Source organism: Rana temporaria, chromosome 2 (genome assembly GCF_905171775.1).
Source record: "Rana temporaria chromosome 2, aRanTem1.1, whole genome shotgun sequence".
Taxonomy (NCBI): Eukaryota; Metazoa; Chordata; class Amphibia; order Anura; family Ranidae; genus Rana; species Rana temporaria.
Window position 1 is genome coordinate 20,469,982 of NC_053490.1, and position 10,224 is coordinate 20,480,205.

Here is a 10,224-nt window from a genome sequence, read left to right on the forward strand (position 1 = left end):
GTAAAGTTAGCCCAATTTTTTTTTATATTATGAAAGATAACGCTACGCCGAGTAAATTGATACCCAACATGTCACGCTTCAAAATTGCGTCCGCTCGTGGAATGGCGACAAACTTTTACCCTTTAAAAAATAATAGGCGACGTTTAAAAAAATCTACAGGTTGCATGTTTTGAGTTAGAGGAGGTCTAGGGCTAGAATTATTGCTCTCTCTCTACCAATCGCGGCGATACCTCTCATGTGCGGTTTGAATACCATTTACATATGCGGCCGCTACTCACGTATGCATTCGCTTGGCGGGACGGGGCGCGTTTTTTGGCTCCTAACTTTTTTTTAGCTGGCTTCAAGATTGCAAGCAAATTAGTGAAACCCTGTGCCAACATTTCTGTATTAAAAAAAAAAATCTATGTTTATTTATTGGTCTTATGTAATATTCTTATTTTCTAAGTTACTGAATTTTGTGTTTTCACCATCTATAAGCCATAATCATCAAAACTAAAAGAAAAATGCTTGAACTATATCACTCTGTGTGTTACTCATCTATACAAAATATGCGAGTTTCACTTTTTGAATTTAATTACTGAAATAAAATTTGTTTTTGAAGCAATTTAAATTTCATGAGATGCACCCGTATATTGTATCTTTTTCTCCTAATCAAAGAACGACGTAAATAAAGTCTGAAAAGTAAAGAAGAAGCAGACAAAGTGAGCACTCAGGTCAGCAGCTGTGACTTCTGGGAATAATTCGGATCTTAATACCACTTGAACCCCCCCCCCCCCCCATGACCCCCAGTTTTTAAACTGGCTGAGACTGAAGTCACAGTAAGTATTATTACAACCATTACCGTTTTGGACAAAGTGTACACCAGGGTGAGAACTAGCGGAAAAATGTACTTTTGAAACAAAATCTCACAACAACCACATTCCTAATTCTATCATTACTTATAGAAAAAATAAAGAGAGAGACTTCCGATTGGCCGATTAAGCAACGACATCACTCCCTCTCTGCTACAACATACAGAAAAGTATAAGATGATAATTTGTCTTTTTTTTCGAATGGGTGACGTAGTTGGAAGGTGCTGGATTGTCACAAGAAATGCAACAAGTGCTTCACCCTGCCACCAAGCAGAGGTCAGGGGTACGGGCAGTACTAGGGTGATAGGAGAAAGGATGTATGGGTGACGGCAGTCAAAGTAATGTATGCTGCAGGAGGATGATGCTGTGAAGGGTCAGGATAGAGATGGTGGTGAGAACAGCAGTGACCATGATAATATTGGTTGGGGGACGGAGGAGGAATGGGCTGACAGGGCCAAGAAAAGGATGGTGGTGAAGAATGGAAGAGAGAAGGGCAGTAATAGTTTGAGGATAGAGGAATTAACATCTGTGGTGGTCGGGGATGTATGGATAGTGATAGGGAATGGAGAGGGTACGGCTGGCTGTGATGGTCAGGACAGGGATGGAGGAGGTGTGGGAAGTGATGGTCAGGATGGAGATGGTACTGGTCGGAATGGGGAATGGAGAAGGTACTGATGGGGAATGGAGAAGGTACTGATGGTGCTGGTTGGGATGGGGAATGGAGAAGGTGCTGATGAGGAATGGAGAATGTACTGATGGTAATGGTCAGGATGGAGAAGGTATTGATGGTGCTGGTCGGGATGGGGATGGAGAAGGTACTGATGGTGCTGGGAATGGAGAAGGTACTGATGGTGCTGGTTGGGATGGAGAAGGTACTGATGGTGCTGGGAATGGAGAAGGTACTGATGGTGCTGGTCGGGATGGAGAAGTAGAAGGTACTGATGGTCAGGATGGAGAAGGTAGTGATGGTTAGGATGGGGAATGGAGAAGGTGGTGATGGGAAATGGAGAAGTTACTTACTGGTCAGGATGGGAATGGAGAAGGTACTGATGATGCTGGTTGGGATGAGGAATTGTGAAGGTACTGATGGTGCTGGTTGGGATGGGGAATGGAGAAGGTGCTGGTCGGAATGGAGAAGGTACTGATGGTGCTGGTCGGGATGGGGATGGAGAAGGTACTGATGGTGCTGGTCGGGATGGGGATGGAGAAGGTACTGATGGTGCTGGTCGGGATGGGGATGGAGAAGGTACTGATGGTGCTGGTCGGGATGGAGAAGGTACTGATGGTGCTGGTCGGGATGGGGAAGGTACTGATGGTGCTGGTCGGGATGGGGAAGGTACTGATGGTGCTGGTCGGGATGGGGAAGGTACTGATGGTGCTGGTCGGGATGGGGAAGGTACTGATGGTGCTGGTCGGGATGGGGATGGGGAAGGTACTGATGGTGCTGGGAATGGAGAAGGTACTGATGGTGCTGGTTGGGATGGAGAAGGTACTGATGGTGCTGGGAATGGAGAAGGTACTGATGGTGCTGGTCGGGATGGAGAAGGTACTGATGGTGATAGTCGGGATGGGGAATGGAGAAGGTAGTGATGGTTGGGATGGAGAAGTAGAAGGTACTGATGGTGATAGTCGGGATGAGGGGTGGAGAAGGTACTGATGGTGAATGGGGAAGGTACTGATTAGGGTTGCACCAATACTAGTAATCGGTGCCGATACCGAGTATTTGCACAAGTATCGGTATGCGTGCAAAGGCACCGATACTTTCAGGCTCGGTTCTTTGAGCTGTCAGTGGGTCTCCCCTTTTGACAGCTGAAATGTTAAAAAAAGTCTGGTAATTGGAGCCTCAAATAAAAAACAAAACAAACAAAGCAGCTGCCAATGTTTAACAACAACATTGCTCAGCCCCGAAACACTAAAATAAAAAGAAACATTGTTTTTGTAACTTTGTTTCTTCATCTGCAGATCAAAGGGATGAACACAGGTTCCTCCGTGTAACCCCTTATTAACCCTTAATGCACTCTAATCAGCCTTAATTAACTCCCTATTCTCCTCCAGGTAATTATTATTTTCCCGCTTTTTTTGTTCACTTTTATTTTATAATCAAATGAAAACCTTTTTTGTTTGCTTTGTTAGTGAATATTTGTACACACAATACATATCAACAAATATTTACACTTCACATTGAAAAAGCGCAAAATTAAAAAATAAATCAATTTATTTATTTTGTAAATAACTTTTCAATGCTTTGTAACATTGCTGACAGGAGAAGTGAAAACAAAGTTATCGGTAATTTGTCACGGCGAGTACTAAAAAAAAAAGGGTATCGGTGCATTCCTATTACTGATGGTGCTGGTCGAGATGGAGAAGGTACGGGTGGAGGGGGATGGGGATGATGATAAGAGTAGTGATGGAGAGGATGGGGATGATGATAAGAGTAGTGATGGAGAGGATGGGGATGATGATAAGAGTAGTGATGGAGAGGATGGGGATGATGATAAGAGTAGTGATGGAGGGGATGGGGATGATGATAAGAGTAGTGATGGAGAGGATGGGGATGATGATAAGAGTAGTGATGGAGAGGATGGGGATGATGATAAGAGTAGTGATGGAGGGGATGGGGATGATGATAAGAGTAGTGATGGAGAGGATGGGGATGATGATAAGAGTAGTGATGGAGAGGATGGGGATGATGATAAGAGTAGTGATGGAGGGGATGGGGATGATGATAAGAGTAGTGATGGAGAGGATGGGGATGATGATAAGAGTAGTGATGGAGAGGATGGGGATGATGATAAGAGTAGTGATGGAGGGGATGGGGATGATGATAAGAGTAGTGATGGAGAGGATGGGGATGATGATAAGAGTAGTGATGGAGGGGATGGGGATGATGATAAGAGTAGTGATGGAGAGGATGGGGGCGATGATGATGATAAAAGTAGTGATGATGATGATGATGATGATGATGATGATGATAATAAGAGTAGTGATGGAGAGGATGATGAGAGGAGTGATGAAGAGGATGGGGATCATGATAAAAGTAGTGATGGAGAGGATGGGGATGATGATAAGAGTAGTGATGGAGGGGATGGGGATGATGATAAGAGTAGTGATGGAGGGGATGATGATAAGAGTAGTGATGGAGAGGATGATAATAATAATAATAATAAGAGTAGTGATGGAGAGGATGATGATGATAAGAGTAGTGATGGAGAGGATGATGATGATAAGAGTAGTGATGGAGAGGATGATAAGAGTAGTGATGGAGAGGATGATAAGAGTAGTGATGGAGAGGATGATAAGAGTAGTGATGGAGAGGATGATAAGAGTAGTGATGGAGAGGATGATAAGAGTAGTGATGGAGAGGATGATAAGAGTAGTGATGGAGAGGATGATAAGAGTAGTGATGGAGAGGATGATAAGAGTAGTGATGGAGAGGATGATAAGAGTAGTGATGGAGAGGATGATAAGAGTAGTGATGGAGAGGATGATAAGAGTAGTGATGGAGAGGATGATAAGAGTAGTGATGGAGAGGATGATAAGAGTAGTGATGGAGAGGATGATAAGAGTAGTGATGGAGAGGATGATGATGATAAGAGTAGTGATGGAGAGGATGATGATGATAAGAGTAGTGATGGAGAGGATGGGGATGATAAGAGTAGTGATGGAGAGGATGGGGATGATGATAAGAGTAGTGATGGAGAGGATGGGGATGATGATAAGAGTAGTGATGGAGGGGATGGGGATGATGATAAGAGTAGTGATGGAGAGGATGGGGATGATAAGAGTAGTGATGGAGGGGATGATGATGATGATAAGAGTAGTGATGGAGGGGATGATGATGATGATAAGAGTAGTGATGGAGGGGATGATGATAAGAGTAGTGATGGAGAGGATGGGGATGATGATGATAAGAGTAGTTATGGAGAGGATGGGGATGATGATGAGAGTAGTGATGGAGAGGATGGGGATGATGATCAGAGTAGTGATGGAGAGGATGGGGATGATGATGAGAGTAGTGATGGAGAGGATGGGGATGATGATCAGAGTAGTGATGGAGAGGATGGGGATGATGATGAGAGTAGTGATGGAGAGGATATGGATATCAATAATAATAATATGGATAAGGGGGGTGGGGTGATATGTCCCGGATTTAGGTATCTCTCCCCGGTGTCCGGTCCCCTCTCTCTCCCCGGTGTCCGGTTCCCTCTCTCTCTCCCCCGGTGTGTGTGCCTCACCTGCTTTGGTCTCCTCCAGGGCCTCCTCCAGCTCGGGGAAGGTGATCTCGGGCAGGTCCAGGGCGGCTCCGTACCTCTCCATGAAGGAGCAGAGGACGGCGTAGTCCGGAAACGATCCCGCTTTCCCGGGCCCCGCAGGACCGAGCACCGGGGAAGCCGGAGCCTCCTCTCCAGCCTCCGCCATCTTGGAGTTTGGAGGCGGAGCGCGGTCCCGCGGGGAGGAGGGTGCGCGCTCCCCCTCCATAGCAGACACAGGCTCGGTGTCCGGGGGCGCGCAGGAAGGGGTAGTCGGGCACGGGGGTGGAAGGAGGACCGCGGTTCGGTGTGAGGAATAAGAAAAGGCCGAAATTTCTCCGGTGGCGATCTACACCGCCTCCTGACTGGAGCCCACCATGTCCCACAATGCACCGGGCACGGACCGTGCGTCCCCGCCCCTTCCTCTACATGGCCACTCCCCCCTCCTCCTCATCATTGTACTCAACACAACAAAGAGAGACACGTTTTTTTTTATTATTTTATTTTTACTCCTCAGTTAACTTTATTGGTCATTCCGGTACGGGTTACGATGGTGAGGGGAGTCCCGGTGCGGGGCTGTCACGGAGCTCCCCTCCCTCTCCGTTCATCTAGGTGACGGGCGGCGGAGGATCGCGGACACCAGCGCCTCCTAATTATGTTTAAAGCGCGCGTCTCCCGCACGAGCTTGCTGAGGGGGTGTGGCACAACTGACGTCAGCCAATAGGAAAGCAGCAGGGGGGCGACGTACCAAAGCGTAACGGTCGCTGCAGATCAAGTCTACAGCAAGACCTAGAAGTAGTAGAGGGGAGGGGGATTGTCAGTGCGGATCACTCCTCTGATTGGTTTCTCCATATTATCTAAGCTCCTCCCACACGGCTAGATAGCAATCACCTCAATACCAGGATGATGATGTTACACCGAATACATTGATACCCAACATGTCATGTACGAAAAATTCATTCGTTTTCGTTTTTTTTTTTCGTTCTTTTTTTTTTCGATAATAATGTAAATTTGAAATAATAACTATTAAATTGTAGGTATTGGAAATTCCTTTTCGAATTTATCTGAAGTTACGAATTATTCCAAAATAACGAATGCCGCATCTAAACGAAATGGAACTAGTTAATAAAAATTAATAATAATAAACGTTTTTTTTTTTTATTATTATTGTTATTATTATTAATTCGTTACATTCCATTCGTTTAGATGCGGCATTCGTTATTTCCGAATAATTTGTAACTTCCGATAAATGCGTATTGGTTACGTTCACTCAGGCTGCATTCACACCTTTGCGTAGGCGTTTTTCGACGTATTTGCGGCGACAAAAAATAGGCGTTTTGTCCCGCGATTTGCGGCGACAAAACGCGTCGTATTTAACCGCGCTTTTTTTTTTCACATTCATTGTCGGCTACGCCGAACGCCGAAGCCGCCCGATACGCGCGTCGAAAAAGGGTCCTGGACTTGTTTGAAAGTCGTCGTTCGGCGTTCTATCGACGTACGGCGTTCTGCGTTAGGAGATGTGAACAGTCTCCATAGAGAACAAAGCAATTTCGACCCTCCGGCGTATATTGTAGCGTCGGGCTTCAGGCGTAAAAACGCATAGGTGTGAATGGAGCCTAAGAGCCAAATTTGAAAGGAAATCCCCATACCTACAATTTAACCACTTAAGACCCGGACCTTTAGGCAGCTAAAGGACCCGGCCAGGTTTTGCGATTCGGCACTGCGTCGCTTTAACAGACAATTGCGCGGTCGTGCAAAGTGGCTCCCAAACAAAATTGGCGTCCTTTTTTTCCCACAAATAGAGCTTTCTTTTGGTGGTATTTGATCACCTCTGCGGTTTTTATTTTTTTGCGCTATAAACAAAAATAGAGCGACAATTTTGAAAAGAATTCAATATTTTTTACTTTTTGCTATAATAAATATCCCCCAAAAATATATAAAAAAAAATGTTTTTCCTCAGTTTAGGCCGATACTTATTCTTCTACCTATTTTTGGTAAAAAAAATCGCAATAAGCGTTTATCGGTTGGTTTGCGAAAAATTTATAGCGTCTACAAAATAGGGGATAGTTTTATTGCATTTTTATTATTTATTTTTTTTACTACTAATGGCGGCGATCAGAGATTTTTTTCGTGACTGCGACATTATGGCGGACGCTTCGGAGAATTTCGACACATTTTTGGGACCATTGTCATTTTCACAGCAAAAAATGCATTAAAAATGCATTGTTTACTGTGAAAATGACAATTGCAGTTTGGGAGTTAACCACAAGGTGGCGATGAAGGGGTTAAGAGTGACCTCATCTGTGTTTCTAACTGTAGGGGGTGCGGCTGTAGGTTTGACGTCATCGATTGTGTATCCCTATAAAAGGGATCACACGATCGATGACGCCGCTACAGTGAAGAACGGGGAAGCTGCGTTTACACACGGCTCTCCCCGTTCTTCAGCTCCGGGGACCGATCGTGGGACTCCAGCGGCGATCGGGTCCGCGGGTCCCGCGGTCCCGTAGCTTCCCGCGACCCACGGCTGGGCACTAGCACAGGACGTACCTGTACGTATATGTGCCCAGCCGTGCCATTCTGCCGACGTAAATGTGCAGGAGGCGGTCCTTAAGTGGTTAATAGGTAGTAATAGTTATTATTATTAGGGCCCTTTCACACTGGTGCGTTTTTGCCGCGTTTTTGCGGTAAAAATAGTGCTATTAAAACGCCCATAAAACTCTCCCCATGCCCCCTCCATTGAAATTAATTAAAAACCGCTGTACAAACGCGGTAAAAATGCGGCAAAAACGGAGCGTTAAAATCGCTATTTTAATTCATTTCAATGGAGAGGGGCATGGGGGACGTTTTAATAGCGCTATTTTTACCGCAAAAACGCGGCAAAAACGCACCAGTGTGAAAGGGCCCTTAGTTAGTTATTATTTCAGATTTTCGTTCTTATTTTTCGGATTTTCATTCTTATTTCTGAAATTTCGAATTTGCCAAATTAACAAATTTGTCTAAATTAGAAAATCCTGCCGGACTGGCGGTGCGTGCGCACCCGCCGCAGAGTCCGTGAACAGTGCCCGCGGGACCCGCAGACTTGATGTCCACCGGTGTCCCGCGATAGTGAAACAGAGCAGCAGAACAGGGAGATGCCTATGTAAACAAGGCATTGCCCTGTTCTGCCTTGTAACAGGACACTGATCTACTGCTCCCTGTGATTGGGAGCAGTGATCAATGTCATGACACTGGTAGCCCCCCCCCCCCCCACAGTTAGAATCACTCCCTAGGACACACTTAAAAGAGTTGTAAAGGAAAAAAAAATTCACCTTAATGCATTAAGGTGAAAAAACATCTGATGATGATGCCGCCCGAGCCCCCGTTTTACTTACCTGACCCCTCGAAAATCCTGCGCTCGTTCCCGAGATCCTGTTCGCCGCTCAGCCTGGCCACTGACTGACAAGAGCGGATGGATTGAGAGCAGCGCAGCCATTGGCTGGCGCTGCTGTCAATCACATCCAGTGACGCGGCGGGGCCAAGTGATACAGCGAGCGGCTGTGGCCGCTCGCTGTATCACGGGAGCGCGCCCGCAAGGACTCATCACCATGCGAGCTCTTTCGCATGAATGTGATGAGTTCTTGCGGGGAGGACCAGAGACAGCTGCCGAAGGACCCTAGAAGATGAGGATCGGGGCCACTCTGTGCAAAACGAACTGCACAGTGGAGGTAAGTATGATATAAATAAAAATTAAGCTGCGCTGCGCGAACAGTGGATCAAATAAGGTGATCAGTATGCCAACATAGATTATATTACATATAATGCTGGTAAGTACGTGACAACCATGCAAATAGTGATGATCAAAAGTTCATATGAAAGAAAACTTGAGTAAAGTGACATGTGCATGCATGAACCTCAGTGCAAAACACATGTAATAAATCCCAAATAAAAGTTCATAAAATGTTCAATCTCCGTGCAAATTCAAATGCAAGTCGCAGGAAAGTGCTGAAAATATCCCAGGAAACCGTGTCTGTATAGCAGAATAGATGAAAGCCTCCACCTCTAATCTGCTTACCGAATTGAGTGGATCCCTAATGAAAGAGATCATGTGCACATTTGGCTCATCAGCCCTGTTGATTCTCAGTCAATCCAGCAAAAAGATCTCCACCTCAGTATTCACAATGGGGTAGATTCAGAAAGCAATTGCGTCTGCGTAACCATAGTTACGCAGCGCAATTGCTTACTTGCGCCGGCGTTTCGAATGCTCCTGATTCAGGAACCTCGATACGCCGACTGCAGCCTAAGATATGACTGACATAAGGCTCCTTATGCCGTCGTATCGTAGGCTGCATTCTTACGCAGGCCGCTAGGTGGCGTTCCCGTAGTGGTCAGCGTAGAGTATGCAAATTGCATACTAACGCCGATTCACAACCGTACGCGCGCCCTGCATACGCAGTTTACGTCGTTTGCGTTCGTCGGGTTCCGCGTAAGGCTGCTCCTGCTATTAGCAGGAGCCGTCGTTCCCGCGTCGCGAAATTTGAAAATTACGTCGTTTGCGTAAGTGAATCGTGAATGACGCTGGATGCCATTCACGTTCACTTAGAAGCAAATGACGTCCTTGCGACGTCATTTACCGCAATGCACATCGGGAAAGTTTCCCGACGGAGCATGCGCACTACGCTCGGCGCGGGAACGTGCCTAATTTAAATGCTCCACGCCCCCTATGGGATCATTTAAATTACGCGCGCTTACGCCGGGCAGTTTTCCGGAGCGCTCACGCAAATTACGGAGCTACTGCTCCATGAATCAAGCGTAGCGCAGGTAATTTACGGAGGCGCAGCGGCAAAACGGTACGCTGCGCCTCTGTAAGAAAAGCGCAAAGCTACCTGAATCTACCCCAGTGTAACTCTTGCTCCGCTTGCCAAAACTTTAAACTTTAGAAAACTTCAATAAACAATCACCTTCTCATGGGGTACTGCTGGCTTGCTTGCCTGTGAATGCTCAATACCATATATTCTGATTTCAATACCTTGCGGCATTGTTTTAACATCTACATCAATATCAATTCCACACCTTTATAGACCAGCGCAGTATCACCCCATTACACTTTGTAAGTATGATATGTTTGTTATTTTAAAGAAAAAAAT

General features: G+C 45.9%; 1 protein-coding gene across 1 annotated transcript in view; it reads right to left on the reverse strand.

Annotated features, from left to right (window-relative positions):
- The window catches only part of RSF1 (remodeling and spacing factor 1), an 88,518-nt gene extending 83,016 nt beyond the window's left edge, over positions 1–5,502 (reverse strand). Inside the window, exon 1 of the mRNA XM_040339951.1 lies at positions 5,087–5,502. Within this exon, the coding sequence (XP_040195885.1) occupies positions 5,087–5,330 (244 nt within the window). The 5' untranslated portion in view covers positions 5,331–5,502. The remainder of the gene's footprint in view (positions 1–5,086) is intronic.
- Between the last annotated feature and the right edge of the window lie 4,722 nt (positions 5,503–10,224).